General features: G+C 37.0%; 1 protein-coding gene across 3 annotated transcripts in view; it reads left to right on the forward strand.

Annotated features, from left to right (window-relative positions):
• The window catches only part of gabra3 (gamma-aminobutyric acid type A receptor subunit alpha3), a 71,783-nt gene that overhangs the window by 41,675 nt on the left and 9,240 nt on the right, over positions 1 to 20,868 (forward strand). For all 3 annotated transcript variants that reach the window (XM_067494742.1, XM_067494744.1, XM_067494743.1), the window contains 6 exons: positions 440 to 507; positions 12,038 to 12,258; positions 14,753 to 14,835; positions 15,360 to 15,503; positions 17,037 to 17,189; positions 20,432 to 20,637. In XM_067494742.1, coding sequence (XP_067350843.1) covers positions 440 to 507; positions 12,038 to 12,258; positions 14,753 to 14,835; positions 15,360 to 15,503; positions 17,037 to 17,189; positions 20,432 to 20,637 — 875 coding nt within the window. The remainder of the gene's footprint in view (positions 1 to 439; positions 508 to 12,037; positions 12,259 to 14,752; positions 14,836 to 15,359; positions 15,504 to 17,036; positions 17,190 to 20,431; positions 20,638 to 20,868) is intronic.

Below are 20,868 nucleotides of genomic sequence, written 5' to 3' on the forward strand. Positions count from 1 at the left end.
CATCTGTGATGTTTCTCATAGAAACATTTTGCCCATGTGAATTAATGTTGGGGAAAAGAAAACTCTCCTGGGCCAAATAGTTTGGAGTGCTATCGCCAGTGCTGTCTAGTAAATGCTTAAGTCTACATTTTAGGAAATGTCTAATACTGTTGGAGCAGTACTGTGTTTTTAAATCTGCAACAAAAATGACAGATTTGAAAAAAGGATGTACAAAGAACGTGAGAATCCAGGTATTAAGCTGTCTAATCGGATGCAGATTCTTCAGTAAGCATGATGTTTTGCTCTAACCCATGTTTAGAGTTGATTTTGTGTGGAAACTGCATCACTAAGTGCCTGCAGACAGACTTCACCATCATATACACAAATGATCAGCATAACAAAGGCAGAGCTGCTGCAAAGCTTTTATATTTTTTCTGTTCCTTTTTGTCTTTTTCTTCAGAGAGTGTGACAGAAGTGAGGACAAACATCTATGTGACAAGTTTTGGGCCAGTGTCAGATACAGATATGGTGAGTATGATTTTCTTTTCTTTTCTCCTCACTTACAGTAAATCAGCACTGTGAGTCATCAAATCTGAGTATGTTGTACTTTTGTTTATTTTAGAGAAATGGTGGTTAATGCAACTGTGTGAACCTACTTTGCCGATTAAAAGAATTTAACTGTAGCTGAAACGCATATCTGCTGTTTCTAATGTTGTGTTTCCTCCACATCGGTATTTAATTTCTGATTCATATAATTTGTTTAGATGTTACAGCTTGTTTATATTGTAAACACTCTGAAAATCAGTAGATGCATTTTGTAATTCTGCATGATATCAGATGTTTTGAGAAGAAAATACTTCAATATTAAATTATTTTACACTACATGACAAGAATGCAGATCAGATTATGAAAAAATATTAACAGCTATTGAAAGAAAATGGCTCAGTGGTAGAGCATTGGGTTGGGATGCAGAAGGCTGTGTGTTCAAATCCCACCCCACCAGGTGTGGTCCTGCCCAGCCACCAAGGTGGCCCTTGCATCAGGAGGGGCATCCAGTGTAAAAACAAATGCCGAATTAACATGCAAAGCATGTTTGGCTGTAGTGGCCCCTGAAGAAAGAGGCCAAAAGCCGTTGATCTTTTTGGTTGAACAATAAGAAACTGAATTAATGATCTTGTGGATTAGAAAAAATTATACACATTTCTCTGGGACAGACTATGTTCAGAATGTCTGACTCAAACTCTATAGTCCAACATATAGTCTAACATTGCACAAGAACCTCGTGGACGTTTACCGTTCAATTACAATTACAGTGCCTTCATAAAGGCACTGTCCACAGTTTTGTCTGTGGTTAGGTTTAGACAACAAAAGCACTTTGATGAAAGTAAGGTAAAGATCATGGTATATTATCATCTTATGAAACACTTTGTAGATCTGTAATATATGCATTGCAATATCTGGATCACATACTGTACTTGTTTTTATCTTTTTACGTGTGAAATGTGTGTAGTTTAAAAAGGAAAACCTTTAACACGTTAACATATGTTTACACTGTTGTGGACACTGCAGTGATATCAACCATGTCCTCTGAATTTTTGTTTTTTTTTTCAACATTACACAAGTGGGAAAATGTATATGTGCAGTTCAGATGAACTGGAGATTCTCTGCTCATTTTCCTCTTACTAAACTGTACATTCAATAAAGTCGAATTCATTATAGAGCTATAGGACTGCATGAATACAATGTGGATCACAGATGAGCACTAGGAACTCTGGGGTCCTTTAAGTAGAGAAGGGAATGAGAGAACAAGACTGACGATTATTCACTGCAGCGAACAAATGTGGATAGTAGCCTGCACTTTTAATAATGAACATTCTGAGTTGTTGACATTGTTGCCTGGTTCTCAAAAGGAGGCCATCCTCTGAGGGCAAGTGGCTGAGAGGGTGTCTCAGTTTTGCAGTTATGCATTCAGCAAGCACACAGCTTGGCCAGGTGTATAGATCTGGTAATTGTGTAATGTGCTGGGGTGGAAGTTATTTTCATAATTTTTGAAAAGCATAGCTTAGCTTGGACACTGTTGAATTCTGGTAGTCAGCACCAATGAAGGCAAATGTACACTAGGTCAGGGTCATGCAATTGTGTTTTCTGGTTCATGAGTTTCCAGGCTACTGAGTTCAGAATGAATCTGATGTATTATTTGAGTGTGGAGCAAGACAGCCTTGGAGTATTGAGCATTGCAGTAAACCGTTCTGGGAAACAAAAGCAAGGAGCCGTTTTCTAGGTCAGTTAAAGGAGAGAAAATAACTAATCCTTGAGGTATTTCAGAGGTGGAAAGAAGCTTTTTAAGATATTTCCTTGATGTGTTCAAAGGAAAGTTGGGTTCTGGAGACAATTCGGCAGAGTTTAGCAAATTAATTTGAGACAACAATCTACCCTTTAAAATAAAGTGAAGGAAATCAGCTTTATCTACTTCAACTTCCTCTGCTTCCTAATGTCATTTCTGTTTCATTAATTTGTCTAAACTTGTTTCTTGTAGATCCCTTGAATAAGATATTTAATAACCCCTTGTCAAGCTTTTATGCTTTAGACTGAAAAGCGCTCCATCACACATGTTAATACGCCACTCTATAAATACTGCTTTGGATGGATTGCTGGAAACTGAACCTTAAATTAGTCTTAGTGATTCACCATCTGTGGGCAACTGCACTAACCGGTAGAAACATTGACTTTTTTGCCAACATGGATGTGAAATGAAGAAGGTAAAGGACTCAAAAACACCTCATACAGGCCAGCATTGAGTCTTCAGTTTGAAGCTATAACAAGAGATTTAAGGCTTTTGCTTTACAATAAATGGGACACATTTAGGGATCGGACAAGCTGCCTTATGGATATGGCAACACTGTTAGGGCGCAAGCACTTTTCTTTGATAAGGGCTAAGGGAAGTGCATGGACCCTAATTTCACAGGATTTTGCATGGCATTAAATACAAAATGCCAGTGAGTGTGACATTTTCTGTAAAGGCTCTTGTTGCATACTATTGTTTGCAAAGAAGTTATTAACTAAAATAATTGGAGAACATTCATTATGTTACCTGCAGGTGACCTTAATTCAGTATCTGTTTGAACCTTTTTGAATTACTAAGGTAAACTTACATTGTGCAACTCTGAATCGCTCCTCTCTGCTCTGCCCAGTCCTCCCTCTCCCTGCTCTGATACAGCTGTATTTAATGTGGTGGCACTGCAGATGTTTATCATCATCACCAAAAGTCAATAGGATTCATCCTCTGGGGAGAGTGAATATCACAATCAAACCAACCAACACTGCTATGAGGTGATTAAACATTCCTATACAGAGCACACTAAATACCCTAGGCATCTCATACATTATGATATGAATGTCCAGTGGTCCAATTATCCATCTCTGTACGATCAAATGTCCCAGAAATGTCAGCTTCTCCCGCATCACGAAGGCAAGTAGTTCAGCCTTCAAATGGACCTCAACAGAAAAAAAACCCAGTTATAAATAAAAAGTAAAATCCAAACCAAAGAACAAATGTAATTAAGACAAGATAAACAAAATCCATGAAATTACAGAAAATTTTCCTCAAAGAATTTATGGAGAAACACTGTTAATTTACATTTACATTTCACATTTAGTCATTTAGCAGACGCTTTTATCCAAAGTGACTTACAAGCGAGGTACAAGGCAAGCAAAAATCTAAGTCAAAGAGAAATCAACAAAGCAAAGTCCTATCAGAAAAGTGTTAACAGTTCATGAGATGCAAGTGCAAGAAGGAGCATTTTATTTTTTTGCAGCTGGAAGGGATTCCACGACCATCAGGAGTGCCGTTTCGGTGGAATGACCACTCTTGAAGCCAGACTGGTTGACATCGAGCGGTTTGTTCTTGGAAAGAAAGTCTGAGAGTCGATCGAAGACTGCTCGTTCCATGGTCTTTGCCAGAAATGGAAGTAGAGAGACGGGTCCGTAATTCTCCACAAGGGAGGGTTCATGAGAAGGCTTCTTAAGTAGTGGGGTAATCTGGGCCTGATTGAATGAGGTTGGAAAGGTCCCTGTTGTGAAAGATGTGTTGATGATTCGTTTAATAGCTGCCGTTAGTGCGGGTGGAAGGGATGAGATCCATAGAGCAAGTGGTCGGATGGTGGAAGAGGAGGAAGCTTATTTTGCTCAGTGCTCAATACACAATCACTGTGGTGACATGAATAAACACAGGCAAATAAGCTGCAGGTTTTGTGTAAGTATGTTTGGTTGTGTGAGATACACATGTCACACAGTTGAAACGTTTTTGGTGTAGATACAGTGTTAAACACATAGTTACCTCCAAAAGTTCTGGTACTGCAAAGCCAATTCATTTGTATTTGCTGTAAAATGAAGACATTTAGGTTTAATATTGAAAGATTGCCTGCACTTATAGAGACAAATATATATCTGATTTGCAAACAGATGTTTTATTTAGAGTTCTAATAGTTATACGCATGTATAATGTAATTAATTTGATAATAAAAGGTGCTATCCTTAATTGTGTTAAACGTGTTGAGTTGTTAATACCACCAAAGAACCATCTGAAATTTCTTCTCATATTTGTATTTTGATCTTAAACCCAACAATGTCTTGCCGTTTCATTGGTTTGAGGGGGCTGTTTAATGTATTCGGATGTACAGTGTTTCCCCTATAAGAGTAAAACATGAAAACTTGAATATATGAAAAAAGTGAATGATTGCTGCAGAGAATGTCGCTTTTAAAGGCTTTTGTATTTTGTTATTTTTGCCATTAGGAAACATTTTGGCATCTTGCTACAGGGGAAGAGCTCTTACAAATATACCAATTATCAATAAAAGACTAAAAGGAGTCATAACTAATACTGCAGTAAGATTTAAAGTTTACACAGTAGTCAATTGACTAAAATGTTATCATTTATACTGCAGTTGATACTTAAAAGTGTTAGGAAACAGGAAACAAACACAACACACAAAAGCACCAGGTCACTAGTTCTGTAGCTACCTCGTGTAGCACGGCACTTTTTCTACTGCTGCTGCTGCTGCTGCCACGAATTGAGCCAGTTGTCTCTTACTAATAAGTACAAATGACAGTTTTCCCAGTCAAACACTCATTAAAAAGCTCTCTTACTTCTCATTTTATGTTTGTTTGAGCTTTAAGCTAATGCTAGCTGACTGGGTAGCAATAACGATTAAGCTAATGGCGTAACCAATCATGCTCAAATCAACATGGTGAGACAACCAATAGCATTTGTTTCAGCACGGAGCAGCAGTGAAGATGGACCAATCAATCAACTAGAATCTCCAACAGCCATCACTGCTACAAAACAGACGTGGAGCAAACTCTTGATATGGATCCTTTTGGGATATTTTTTTTTAGGCCTAGAAGAGAATGGATGGTTTGACATCGAGGTCACGTTACATATATATTAATGTTTTACATCCAGAATTTGAAATGATAAATATTTTTTAAAATTATACATTTTAAAATATATACTGAAAATGTATATTTCGGGAGGTAAAATTTACCGTAAAATTACACAGACAAATATAACTTGATTGTATGGACATAAACTTTTGAATAAAATACAGATAAAGATTGTAATTTAACATTATTTAGACTTTATTCTAAGAAAGTGGACAAATGCTGTGTAAATAATACAGTAATGTTTCTGTACAAAAAATAAAATAAATGTAATTTGTAAATGTTGGTATTATATAATACTTCAATTAAAAGTTGGTTTGTTAATTTACAAAAAACATCTGTAATTTTACAGAGTTTTTTAATATAATTTAAAAAAACTACTGTAAAAATTAAGTTTTTTTTTTTTTCAGTAATTGTAGGACCTTTTTTTTAACCTCTAGTGTCCTGCCATCACAACAGGACAAAAGTGAGGCATAATAGGAGCAAAACATGAATGTTAAGTCAAGAAGACATGTTGTTCAGCACTCTGTCAGATCACTGCAAATTTCTGCCAGACCATGAATGTGGCTTGCAATCTTGATGCCAACTTGTAATATAGGATGTGTTTCTCTCTGTCAAGCCACCCCATTCTCGAAAGCTCTTGCTGATTTTTCTGTTTCTGTCTTCCTCCCAGCCTCCCTCCTCGAAAGTCTGCTATTCACATGTATGTAGTGTCACGGCACATTTACCCGTTTCATGGCTTGACAGGTCTGTCCTGATGGAATGGGAAGCGATTTAGGTTGTCACAGGTACTGTGCTGAAGCTTGCTCTGACAAAAATGTGTGTGACACTGTGATCTCTCCACAGTTGAAAATTCTCTGGGGGTAAATATTTCTAAAACATCTGAGATTTTCAACACACTATTGTATGCTTGAAATTCTGAAAATTCAAACACAAAAATGGGCTTAAGGTCTTCCTCACAGAACAGATTGAGGTCGGCATTACTTAAGTTTATAGGTGAGCCCCTGGATTCTGCATAAATCACAATGCCATTGTTCAAAGACTTACAACCCAGTTAAGCACCTTTCATGAGAAGAAACTGGATTTTATATGTCTTTGATTCCTGTCAGATAAGAACAGTATCCTTTAAAGACTGTTACATTTATTTTACTTAACACTACTTCCACAGTATGAGCATGGATGGATTATTGAACAGGCCTTCTGGTCACAGACATAGGGGCCCAAAGATCAGTCTTCTTCAACCTACATATAGATATTGTTGTAGGGTGTTCCTAGCTGCAAAATCCTGTTTCAGTTATTTTAATACAGTACACATGTACAGAATAGTTAAGAAAATCATAAGTTGATTGTGTGTGAAACAGCTGTCTATTCTCAAGATATCACTCTCTAATATTTTTATTCAGTACTGCTGTTTGCATTTTCAGTACTGTTTTTCACTGTTTTATATCCTCAACAAAACCACTGTTCTATTCAATGTTATTCATTTATTTATTTATTTGAAAATATATTCTCTTATCTGGAAATATCCCAGGATATTAGGTAGATGCCACTGTTTAACCCTAAGACAGTCACTACCGACAGATTTTCAGGTCTGAGTTCAGTACTAGTATGGTTGGTTTAATTCTTTTTATAATGAAAAGAAGCAACTTTAAGGTTAATATAAAGTAAAGAGATTCAAAGCTTATCATGATTGTTGCCTTCAGCATATGAACAAGGCAAGATATGCTAATTTTGTTTTTGTTTATCATTTAATGAGTTGAATGAACTACTGCAGTTCATTGATTCCACTTATCATTTTAGGTTAAAATTTAATATTTACTTTAAGTTAACAACAAAACATTTACTTGATTCCAGTAAATTATTTATGATGGGCCTCTTTTCATTCAGTTGTATAAAAACTGGATAGTTAAGTGTGCAAATGTATGGTTATGTATGGTTAAACCAGGACGCAAGATTTTTATTTATTTTTCAGTTAACCCAATCACAAATGTTCGCTAACGATTGTTTCAGTGGTAGTGAAAGCTTGACCTCGATCTTTGGTATTAAGTTCTTTGCTTTTTACAGCTACTATCCACACTGACCACCTCCTTTAACTTCAGTGCAGTGCAGAAACATAGAACTCAGTACATTTAGTTTAGAAATTATATATGTGTATATATAAAGATTTTTTGGAGATATGTTGCACATGGACAGTTTTCCTCTATTTTTGCTCAAAATGTATTTTCTCTCTCAGTTCCCCATTTCATCATTTTTTGATTTGACTTATATTTGAAAGATGTTTTTACTTTTTACTTACTTAATTTATTACGTAAACATATTCACTATGACATAACATTTATTTGTTTAGTCCTGCATTCTAGGATGATTCAATTTGTGGAACAAAATATAAATGCCTGAAGTGTGGCACAATGAAGTGCTAAAACATGTTTATGCCTCGGAGCTGCAGAAGCCGGTGCATGCTGAAGATAATTGGAGTTGGTATGGGATTCACAACCCATTGCAAGTCTCACACAGGTTACACTCCAGGCAGGGAAAGGTGAACAGCACACAAGAAGCAAAGCGAGAGAGAATAATTGACAGCAGGAGAGCAAGAAAGACCAGTAATTAAGGCATTAATCAATCCAATCATTACGATGCCCAGACTGAGGTTCACAAGAGGCCGGTCAAATTGATACGCTGCCTCCAGGAACTGGTATGTATCATTATCACACCAGCTAATCAGAATGTTATATCTGGTCTGCTGTGTACTGTCAAAAGCAAGGCGTCCTAAAATATATCACACACATTTCTGCACAGTAAATTGGGGAAACAGCTCTTGCATATTATAAGATCTTGTGAGGGGCACTAAATCAAACCTGTCAAATCAGTCAGCGAATGTAGATAAACAAACTGTGTATGTCAGATTTTAGCCAAGTACAAGCATTGGACAATTGTTTACTACTGCATGTGAAAATGTTTACATTGGAATTATTAACTTCTCTGGACCAGTGCCTTTAGAGATAAAGCATTTTTTTTGTAATATACAGTATCGGTAAAAAGAGAAGTCATTGTTTTAAAATATCAACTTTGTACTTGCATTAACCAGACAATTCCACAAATTACATAGTAAAACGTCCTGTAAAAGCACAAAATCCGATCCACCTCTGTTAAATAAAGTCAAATGACCGAAACCTAAAATGTGATATAACGAGATGTTTAGAATTTAATGAACTCATTAACAGAAGATAACAAGTTCCATTAATATTCTATCAGGTATTAAGACATGGCCTTCCTGCCATTATCAGAGAACTAGACACTGTCATTTTTACCGTCTAGACTCATTTAGCTGAGTCTACTGTACATCCTACCTTAACTGCCACTTTATCAGCCGTTGCTACCATCGTCCTCATTTACTTTTATTCTTATCATTTTTGGACAACTTCAGTTCTGCTAATGGCTGGTTCTCTATTTCTCTCCCACTGAGACAGAAACTGACATACAGGATAAGAAAAGGATATGACTTTGAATGCCTGACATGCTTGTTCTTTATTAGTCTTTATATATATATATATTTTTTTTTGGTTTTGGTTATTTACATGCATTAAAAAACAACATTTGCCTCATTAAACTTCTTTAGCTGTGATACAGTGAATGGTGAAAATGACTCATAAATTTCATATGGAAAACACGTTCGCAAACAGTTGCTTATTTACGCATCCAGGAGTCACAGAGCAGCATTAGCATTCATGTAAAGTTGTGTTTGTGTGCACCTGATGAATGTAAATCCAGCACTGACTGTCCTTTAACTGTGGTGTGGTTTTCACAATGGCACAGAGAAATATCTGCTGCACACATGACTTGGTTGTCTTACTCCAACTTATACTGTGTCTCTATAATCTTGGTTGCATTTATACTGCAATAGATATAGAGTAATTGTGTATTCATGAATCATTTTATAACACTGTCATTCAGGAGCCAAGTATGGGCTTTAAAACGCCATTAAATCACAGTTGTTTGCTACAGTGAAGCCATTCGTGATCCCCACAGCTATAAAAAACAAAGACATTTGAAGTCTACTGTTGGCCAGCAGCTCCGCTCTGTCTCCTCTGTCTAGGAGAAATCAATCACTCAGTCCCTGAAGGGAACACCAGCTGGTGTTTGAACTGATTGTTCCACTTGGCCTTGTGTTGAGATTAACCATGCTTTTCCACATCCCTGAATTTCAATCTTCAAATGACTTCCCTATTTTAACAGAAGAATACATGTCAAAAAGGAAACAAACAAATGATGGGTCACCCAGCTGGGTCTTAAATGTCTTTTTTTTATACATTCATCATAATATTTTTACGTTGATTGCGGTTTGTCATCTCATAAAGAAAAGTGCATGAGTGTAACTGTGCCACTGGTCCTTTTGTGCCTGGGTAGAGCAAAATGTCTTGGGAGTGCTGCCAAAATATTTCATCTGATGATAGACGGTAATAAAAAGCCGCCAAAGTATAGTGTGTTTTCTAGTCTCCGCTAGTGTCTATATGTGGGAAGATGTCTGTCATCTGCACTGGGCATCAATTTATAACTAAACTTAGTCTGATAAAATTAGCATTAAAGTAGATAAATTACATGTTAATTCCAGTTGTTTATTAGATGTGTAAATCTATCCACAAAAAACAAAACATACTTGAGGGACACCTGTTTGTCACACCTGTTTTTAAGGCCCTGTGAAGCTCTCGGTGGGCTTTATCGAGAGCAGTACTGTGAGGACAGATGCCGTGCAATGGTTTAGAGGTCGAATCACATCAATTAACAGATGCCCAACCTGCGCTGTTTAGCTGAGTCCTGCACACCTTTCCAACACTCCTGCTGAGGCCAATGACTTCCAGTTGTTAAAGCTGCTGACAAATAACTTCATCAGTTTTTCATTCATGAAGCAGCCAGTTACAGTTGACTGGCGAGCACAGTTCGTAAGCCCTTAAACCGCGTGAGCAAATGCACGTAGAGAATCAGGCAGAAACACATATGCAGTGCTTCTATTGATTCCCAATAATGTGTGCTGTTGCATGAGATATAGACAGCTTACTTCCATCTAACTCTGACACAGAGGAGAAAGGGAAGGCTGTTGCTAGGACACCACATCCTATTGAATGGATCATGTAAAATAAATTCCTTTTGACTTGCTTCTTCCTGCATTAATTTTATTATTTTTTTTTTTTTTTTTACATGTTGGTGACAACACAGAAAGGCTTTTTTGCATATCAATAAAACATGAAACAGATTACAAAGGCTTCTTACTGAGTCCAAGGCTTGAACGTGTGCTTACTGTTCACGTTTGAACAACAAGCAGAACATTGTTAATTGAGTAGAAACTAAAGTACACGAAGCAGGAACAGATCACTTTACAAAGAATTTTCTATAATAACTGGTATAGTGGACGTGTTTTATCTGTCTGCACATGTATGCTGTTGAATAAAGGATATATATGCTGGCCAGTTTACATTGGACAGGTGGTTTTTTTTTTATGACACACACTAAATGAAAGCAATGACAGAGTGAACTGGGGCCGGGAGAATAATTTAGCAATATTTTTTAGACACTTTTTATCACAACACACAATATACATCTTAATATTTTGTAATCTGTTGTAAAGAATTTCCCAAATTCTCAGTGTATACCCCTTTAATGGATACAATCACACCACTATGATAATTCTAATAGTCCCTGCCACATACATTGATCAGCCACAGCAATAACGTCAGCATGGCCACTCAGTCTGCATCTACACAGCAAAACATGACTGTGTGCAGAGGTGGTGGAGGAACACAAGTTTAATACTCCTTTAAAAAAAATCTCCAGTAAAAGTACCACTTAAAATCTGTTACTCATGTAAACCTACTAAGCAGGTTATCTTCATTTTTATTAAAGTACAAAAGTAGTACTCTATTAACAACAGAGTGTTTTTGAAACAATACTGATTGTGGTAATTAGGTCGAACCACGCAGAGTAAATAGTAAAAATACATTTTAACTATCGCTGTTAGTAAAGGTAGAGCTGATTTATTTATTTTTGTAAGCACTTTATGTGATGACAGCTAGGGGATGGGAATCGAAAGTCGGTTCCAAATCAAATGCTGTCAGAGAACCATACACAGTGCTGTCAGCAATGACTTCGGTCTCACCTAAGGGCTTATACTGTATCTAACTACTTACAATTTAGTGTTTCATTTTTTTAGGCTTTGTTTGTTCTAAATCTTATGTAACACGAATGGGGGGAGGATTGATAGTGGCACTGTGTTAACGGGATAGGTCCTGATATGGGGTTGTAAAAGTAAGCACTCCCAGAATTTGTGGAGCAGACAGAGAGCAGGAGTCTGGGAGAAGTAGAGGACCTAAAGAACAAATCTAACCTCAAGTGACAATTTTTACTGAATGTTCGCAATATAGTTATTTACTATGTCTTACAGAGAACAAGCTTTGATACATTGAGTATCCTTTTCCTGCATTGACAAGTCAACATGTCTGCCATGAAAAGGGTCTGTTAAAGGGTAAACTTACAGTCAGATTGATTACCTGTATGTAACCTCTGCCATGTCCCAACACCGTAAACCGTTATCTTGCCAACTAATCCTTCCCAATCTCTTCTCCTTTAGGAGTACACCATTGATGTCTTCTTCCGTCAGAGTTGGAGGGACGAAAGGCTCAAGTTTGACGGGCCCATGCAAGTTTTACCCCTTAACAATCTCCTGGCCAGCAAGATCTGGACTCCTGATACGTTTTTTCACAATGGAAAAAAATCTGTGGCCCACAACATGACGACTCCTAACAAACTGCTCAGACTTGTCGACAACGGCACGCTTCTTTACACGATGAGGTGAGCCACTTTCTAAAGGAAAAAAAAGAAAAAACAGCACTAACATGCTGATGTTTTAAGTGCGTATAAGGTTTTCAACTTTCACCACCTTATTAGTTGCCGTGCGACGCTTGCAAATGGTCTAATTAAATCAGTAGCTTTTAGTTATGGGGGTGTTGTCCTCACTGTTGACTATCAACTCAGTTCTTATAAAAAGTAAATAAATGCCTGGTTAAATAATTTTTTCAAAAACGTCAAAGCAATCACCTGTTGCAAACAGTTCGCAATTGAAACATAATTTCAACCTCTACAAATGTCATTAGTAATTTGGAAAATGGACTGTAATCAATAAATGGACAAACTGAAATTTAGACCTCATGATAGCGCTGCATGAAAAGGGCTCACCACAATTATTACAAATTATCCTGAGCAGCACATAATTGTCAGTACCGAATTTTAACAGGTTGTCGACTTTTTATATACACCACAAAGGTCAATGTCAGAACCTTAAGGCATTCAAATGAAAGTTGAAGGGAGCTGAAGCAGGAGCTACCTGGATCATTTCTGAAATCATGTCTGAATCTCTTGTAACTGTAGACTTTGTGTCTGTAGTTTCACACAGACAGGCAGACAGTATGAGATTCTTTTGATCAAGGAATTGTGTGTCGTGCCTTAAGTAGAACATAAACAGTCAAGTCAGTGAAAACTATTATCTACAGGACCGGAGTAAATAAATACTTTATCTTGTTTTTTTTATAATCATGTTTTTTTATGCTCATCCACAAGCGTCGGTATTGTTTTTCAGCAGTAAAAATAAAATAGTGACACAGTATTACAAAGTATATTGGACTAAACAAACAGAGATATGTTTTAGAAGGTGACAAACAGATTAGATGATAAAGGTTAGGGCTGCATTTCTATCTCATTTGCTGCTTCCAAATACAACAAATTTTATGGAGTCACTACAATATCTTTTATGTTGTATTGCACAGATGCTAATTAAAGTTGGTTTATTCATGGTATAAAAACTACAAATTATTTATTTACTGTTGCAGTTGTGCCATAAAAAAAGTCTTAAGGCTAGTGTGGAATGTGTTTATTTATATATTTTATTCCATTGGTTTCCATACCTATATAATAAAGCATTAGCTGTTTAGTTGATGGGCTTTAAATGAAAATTCGCTTGTATTGTAAGAGGTAATTGTCAGGTAAACTGTAAAGGAAGGACAGTTAAATTATTCTCAGCTCAGATAAAATCTATTTGGAATATAAATCCCTAATAGTAACTTAATAGGGAAGTGCATTACCATAGCACCTGCCCGGATTGGTGCTCCTCACTAAACAACAGCTTAAATCCATCTAATCAGCACATCTACAGCACCTGAACTGACAGGTGCTGTGAAGGCATCCGCTGTGCAGGACTGCCTTCATTATATTGAATTGGGAGAGTTGGAATTATCTGCCTGTGCCGCTGCAGCCCTGTGTTATCACTCGCTCTCAGTTCACCTCGATTTAACCTAAACTCTGAGTGGTTACTGGATAAATTCTGTTTTCCTGATAGAAAGAGTATTAAATTGTGGAAAGTTAAAAGCTCATTCAAAGCCAGTGGTATATATTGTTGATCAAAACATTTTGCAAGATTCTATTTATTAAATGCCCAAAGTGGACTGAACAGCTTATGAACTACCAATCACAAATGCAACTGCACTGCAACATTTGGACCCCGTGATGCACAAATTAACCCTTATTGCTGTACATTGGTGGAGTATTGCTTTAAAGCAGAGTAATGAAATGATTTTTGAACATATGTTATATAAAAAAAAAAAAGACAACCAAACATGGACTACCACACTCTCTACTGTGTAAATAGTGTGGTTCATAGCAATGCTTGTGGCCAATACCACCACTTTGATCCAGACTGAATTCTTCAATGGGCTGCCATGAAACAGCCTGACAGCCTCACAGTGCCATCAGCACTGCTGAAGACTTTGCCTTTCATTTTTACTTTATGTGAAATTTTGTCACTGCAAAAACAAATACCGCTTTGTTGTCTTTGATCAAAGAAATTTGATCCACAATCTCTTCTGTCTGTTTCTGTCAGTACGTCAGCAGAGTTTACAAATTAGATTAATTTCACCAATTAGATGCCATTTCTATATTTGCCTACAGAGTGGATTATGTGGCTAGGCCATTTACTGCAATATGCTCTGGTGCTCTACTGAGATTTTATCAGTCAGCTGCGGTACTCGTTACCATAGCAGGGCAAGTATGGAGGGGACAAGATAGAGGACAACCCTACATAATTTCTTCAAACCTTTGTATTAGGTGTAACAATGCATTTAGCACTTACATCATGTATGATGAACACTATCATAGCACCTGAGACCACGGGTAGTCTATGAAAATGCACTTCGTGTTATGTTTTTCTGACATATTTTTTAATGTGTTCATAACGTCTACCTCAACCGTACTGTGGTCTGACTGGTAAGTACTGTCTTTCCTTCTGTCCCCTCAGGTTGACCATTCATGCTGAGTGCCCCATGCACCTGGAAGATTTCCCAATGGATGCACATGCCTGCCCTCTGAAGTTCGGAAGTTGTAAGTTAGTCCAGATGGTCACAACAAAACACTGTTTAAGATAAAATTGCACTGACAAACACCAGTGATGGATCTGTGCATGTGTTAACACCTTTTCTGTACTGAATAAACCTACGAGGATTCAAACTGCACTCACAGGATTATGATACTGGGAAATAACGATCATGCTGTGTTTCCACTAGCAAAAAAGTAGCCAATCATCCATTTGAAGTACGATTCTCCCTGATAAAGTCGAGCCGAATTACACAGACTCTCTAATAAATTACTAACCTGCTGGTCTGAGAATTATCAAATTCACATGGAATTAATTTTCATTTTATGTTAAAAACAAGTTATGACCATCTATTCCATAGTTAGAGATACACTACTCACAAAAACTTAGGCATATTCGATCTTCAGCTGAAATTTCAGAATGCACCTAAAATGCACTATAACATATATAACTATATAAAAATCACAACCTACCATATATCAGATATACAGCATGTAGAAATCATAATCAAAATGTGCATTTCTGATTTTAGATGCTTACACTAACAATGAGGTGATCTACCTGTGGACCCAGGGAGACGAGAGATCTGTTGCTGTGGCAGAGGATGGCTCTAGGCTGAACCAGTATGACTTATTGGGACATGTTATTGGTAAAGAAACCATCAGCTCAAGCACAGGTACACTTTATGCCATATTTAGTCTTGTTATAATGGTCAGAACAAACTACACACCGGACTTTGTTTTGATTGAGGATAGCATGTGATGAGACCAAAGGCCTACCTTTGGAAATGTAAGCTCCTATTAGCTTTTCTGCATAAACTGAGTAGTAAAATGCAACTGGCTTCCTGCTTCCTGCTCTGTTGACATGTTACATAGCACCCACTCTGTGGGTTTTTATAAAGTAAGAGTCTGCACTTTTCTCTAGTGTCATTTTGAATTCAGCCTGAATTTGTTGGGCTCCATTTACAGGAAACTACCCAACATATTTACAGGCATAATATGAAGAGATGTACCAGAGGTAGAATCGTATAAATGAGCCAGTTTATGTATTTGTTTAATTTAATTTCAGGTTCTCCTTATCAAAACATGTTGATGAACATTTTAACCTGCGTCACTCAATCACATCACATCTTAATTCCGCCAATGTCAGACTTGAAGCTAACAGTTACCAGCTTTAGTTGGATAAAGTATAGTCGTAGGTTATTTTAAGAAAGTAGGCCAACAGAAGTCTGTTTTCAAGTCCCAAAATTCAAGGTGGAGTCAAAATTATTCCTTTCTTGAAGCATTTCACCTTGTGAATCATAGAGAATCTATTTTCTTAAACATTAAACTGAATGGAGTACAGTGAACTGAGGGATACAGACAATTCAGCTCTTGTTATAATGTGCTCAGGAAATGAAAAGCAGTTTTTCTCATGCTGTTGCAACACAGATTACAGCAGGGCACAAAAGCTAAATAACTGCTGCAATCAGTGACAAAATCTGAGCTGAAGAAAATGTTCCATATCAAGAATGTAGGCAGGGAAATTTCAAGTATGTATTTAAAAACACTACTCATTAAATCTAGAGTTTGAGAATTGAAGGCTTGGCTTTCCCTGAATGGTGGCTTTGAAAAGGCCGTACCACTGCTCCTCCACAGAGGATCAAGCAAAAAAGCCCTTCACAGCAAACTGTTCAGCAAACATGACTAAATAAAAAGGTATTTAAAAATTTGGTGAAGTAATCCTTTAAGTACACTATACTAATTGAAGATTTAATATTAAGCTCATTAAGCAAACATTTGTTGTTGACATTTTGACGGGAGCGTCATACAGCCATATTATCCAGAGCCCCACCTCCTTTTACATCAGCCTTTCCACCTTAACTCAAGGTTTACGCTTACTGTATTATTAATAGTCTTCTAGTACTTTAGGAATAGATTAAATGTTCCTTTGTCATGGCAAAAAAGACATAAGTGACATGGAGCTATGACTATTTTATACAAAGTGCAAAGTCTCGTGATGTGTTTGGTGTTAGGTTAATGCTCTAATGTCCCTTAATTACACAAGCCTATGAGCTACTTTGACAGTATGTAGCATACTTGTTCATTCTTTAACTTTAATAAATCTAACTTTGAATAATTTATCTTGTGTTGCTTCTAACAAGGCTCAGCTGTATCAATAATTATAACCCTGTGTGTTCCTCTCTCTGTGTTTCTGTCCTCCCCCTCAGGAGAATATGTAGTGATGACAACATATTTCCATTTGAAAAGGAAAATTGGCTATTTTGTGATTCAAACCTACCTGCCGTGCATCATGACTGTCATACTGTCTCAGGTCTCCTTCTGGCTAAACAGAGAATCGGTTCCAGCTCGCACTGTATTTGGTGAGTGCCAGAAACCATGCACAAAGGTATTTACTGAACAGTTTGGGTAATTTACTGGAGCATGTGCAGAACAACATCTGTTACATCTTCACAGGATTCGCCAGGCTGCAAAGCAAGTGGAGACTTTTATAAAGTTTCCCCTTTGACAAATCTTAATTAACACGATGCTGTCGAGTACAAAAGATAGCTTGGTACATTTTAGGTGCACATGGGGACGAATGTGTATTTTATTTTTATTTATTTTTCTAATAAATCAGGGAGAAGTAAAAGTGGAAAAAATACAGAACAGAAAATTCGTGGCAGGTGATAGATGATGACATGTTGCATCTCGGAAAGAGGATAGTATTCTGCTTTATCAACTTTAGGAGCCACACGTGTCTGAGGTGCTATGTAATTTCCATAAAACCAGACACACCAAACAAGTACAATCCTACTGACGTTACTAAAGACTGTCTAAACTACAATATGTAACCTGTAAAGCGTGACATTTCAAAGCAGGCCGCCCTGCCACACTTGCCGCTCCGTCCTCCTGCTCTGCTACGTTCCTGCACTCTGCTGCACTCACTCTGAGCATTAGGTCGTTATTATACAATTACTGTTGGTTAGAAAGGCGAGCGTCTAAAGAGTTTTAGAAAAATATATATTACTGCACTGCTTCCAGTCCTGCTTCCAGTGTGTCCGTATTACAGGAGGCCTCGACTACATTGCGGTTTTGGGAACATCTTTCTGTTACATTGTGGAATATGTTAGCATACTTTATTTATAACAACGGTCAGATCACACCATTACAGTAGTAGAGCAAATAAACAAATTAGCTTTAAATAAATAAAATAAAGAGGGAGACACAACATTTAATATTTTATTTTTATTTTTCTATATTATATGAATAGAAATAATGTTTTCTAAGTAAGCAGAGCAATATTTATTTGATTTCATATTTTTCATTTTCTCCTTAGCCTCACTGACAGAACATATTACCAACCCTTTGTACTCTGAAAAAGAATAGATCCAATTAGTTCATCCAGCACTCATGTTCTAAACATTGTCTTCTTAGATCTCCCTAAACTCAAAGATTAGATGCAGTTTGCCCTTCTCTTGATTCTTTTAACTGTTGCGCTGCGTGATCTATGAAAGGAGCCTCTAACCTGTGCTAATTAGCATTTTGATTTGATACTGATGTACATGAGGTAGCAGACACTGCTCAACAGACTTTGAATCACATGTAACACGAAGAGTTGTTGAGCAAATATGAATCCTCTGAAAGTCACTTCAGTCACACAAGAAATCATCTGTAGAGACCAATTTTCCCCACACGAGGAGTGAGGCTGTAATCAGTGTCATTTTCTCAGTGGAGCTATTGAAAGGTTTACTGTGAAGGACACTGTTCTAAGATGTGTTCACAACTTGTATTTTTTGTTCTTATCATCACATCAATTATCTGAAATAAGGCTATTTATACTAACTTTGCATTTTATGTTGTATTTATTATTTCTGCTCCCCGTAGACTCAACTAAATAGCTTATGAAGAGTTATCGGCTTTAACAGCCTCCTATAACTGATTTATACCTGGAATTAGGAATGTTCTCATTGGAAATTACAAGTTATTCAACAACAATTTTAATAGAAATATTTTTCCACTGAGAATACTACTACCCTAAAATAGCATAACAATGTAACACAGTTTAAACATTTCAATATGGTCAAGTAATGTAAAATTCAATACCTGAAAGCAATTAAGTGATATCCTTGAAGTGAATAGCTACTTATCTTTTTATCAGTCATTTTAATTCCTCAGCCATAATCTTCAGTACACATTTATTTTACAGTCTGAAGTGTAGTTGGAAGAGGCTGGAACAGCTCTAATGATTGCTTGAATGTGGCTGCCTGGGCACCATTGTCTGAGCCGCATTTGTTGCCAGTTAAGCTAAATGAAACAGCAAAACACCATTATCAGATCCCTCATGTTGGCTCATTTCCAAAAGTAAAAGTGTTTCTCGTTACCTTTGGGGGGGTGATGTGAGATTGATTTTCCAACACTAAATAGTTCTAAATGACTCCTGGATTTAGCCTGTATTTGTACACATACACACGACACATCAGCATAGGAAACAACAGGTAATGACTAAACCATTGTGGGAGCTGTGAGGAAAAACCTCGAAACAAAACAAGCAAAATCACGAACAACCTAAACAGAGCAGAGGTGAAGGAGTCACCTTAATATAAATCCTTTTGAGCAGTAATACAAAGACCATACTACAAGATGCAAACACATCATCAGCAGTAAGATTCGTGAATCCATGTTGGGATTTGCAATGGAATTACAAAGATAGGTCACAAAAGTTCTGAAACAAAGTTTATGGACTAATAAGACCAACATTAACCTGTACCAAAGTGATGGAAAGGCCAAGAAGTTTGGAGGCAGAAGGAATCTGCTCACGATCCAAACATAGGAGCTCATCTGCGAAGCATAGTAGAAGTAGTGTCATGTCTTGTTATCAATGATATCACTCGTGATGGTAGCAGCAGAATAAATTCAGGGCTGTGCACAAACATTTTGTCTGCAAATTTACTGAGAACTTCATCAAAATGAATTTGTCCGAGCTTCATTGTGTACCAAGAAAAAGATCCAAGCTTGCTGCCAACTCAACAAAGGACTTCGTGAGAGGAATAGAAGTTAAGGGTTTTGTGGTCATGTCACACAAGAGGCCTTGAACCATTTAAACAAGCATTTAACTGCTAAAAAAGAGATTAAAGAAAGGACCACTCTGAAACTAAAAACAACTAGAGGAGGCAAGAAAGCCTGAAAAAGCACATCGAACGAAAAAAACAACAATTTTATTTAGGCAAGATGCAGTTACTGCAAACAGTGGATTTACAACTAAATGTTACGTATTGTTTATTATAAAACTGTGTTCCAATACTAGATAAATGTGTTATAGTGTATATGACCTGTTATAGATATTTATAACTGATATCGATCTTTTGATCTCAAACTCAAATGACTTCAGTGTACGAAAAACACAAATGAATTTAATGTTTGCTCCCCGACTGAGATTTTTGCCTACGTTGTACATCACTTTTAAGCCTTTTAAATCCAAATTTAAATTCATTTACTTTGCCGTTCCAATACTTTTGAAGGGGGCTCTAAATGTCATCAGAATTGCTACAACTTCATTGTAAGAAAATAAATTTTAAAAATATATAAATTGATTTTTTTGTTTGTTTGTTTATTTCATCTTCAGGGGTCACCACTGTCCTAACCATGACCACTCTGAGCATCAGTGCTAGAAACTCCCTTCCTAAGGTGGCCTATGCCACTGCTATGGATTGGTTCATGGCCGTGTGCTATGCCTTTGTCTTCTCTGCCTTGATTGAGTTTGCCACAGTCAACTACTTCACCAAGCGCAGCTGGGCATGGGATGGGAAAAGAGAGGGCATGGAAATAAGGGTGAGTGATTCCTATTTGAAACTGTTTCGTACTATAAAAAAAAAAAAAAACCACGGACACGCCACACCTGCACTTTGGGTTTGTCACTGTACAACCAAATCAATTACGGACACGTCGTTTTTCAAAAAGGAGCTTGTCGACTCTTTGGTAATTCTTTTCTTGGCTCGTGAAATTGTTCTGTCTTTTGATTAGAAAACCTTGTTACAAATGTTCCCCAGAAATTCCCTATTT

Source organism: Channa argus, chromosome 24, assembly GCF_033026475.1.
Source record: "Channa argus isolate prfri chromosome 24, Channa argus male v1.0, whole genome shotgun sequence".
In the NCBI taxonomy this organism is placed as follows: domain Eukaryota; kingdom Metazoa; phylum Chordata; class Actinopteri; order Anabantiformes; family Channidae; genus Channa; species Channa argus.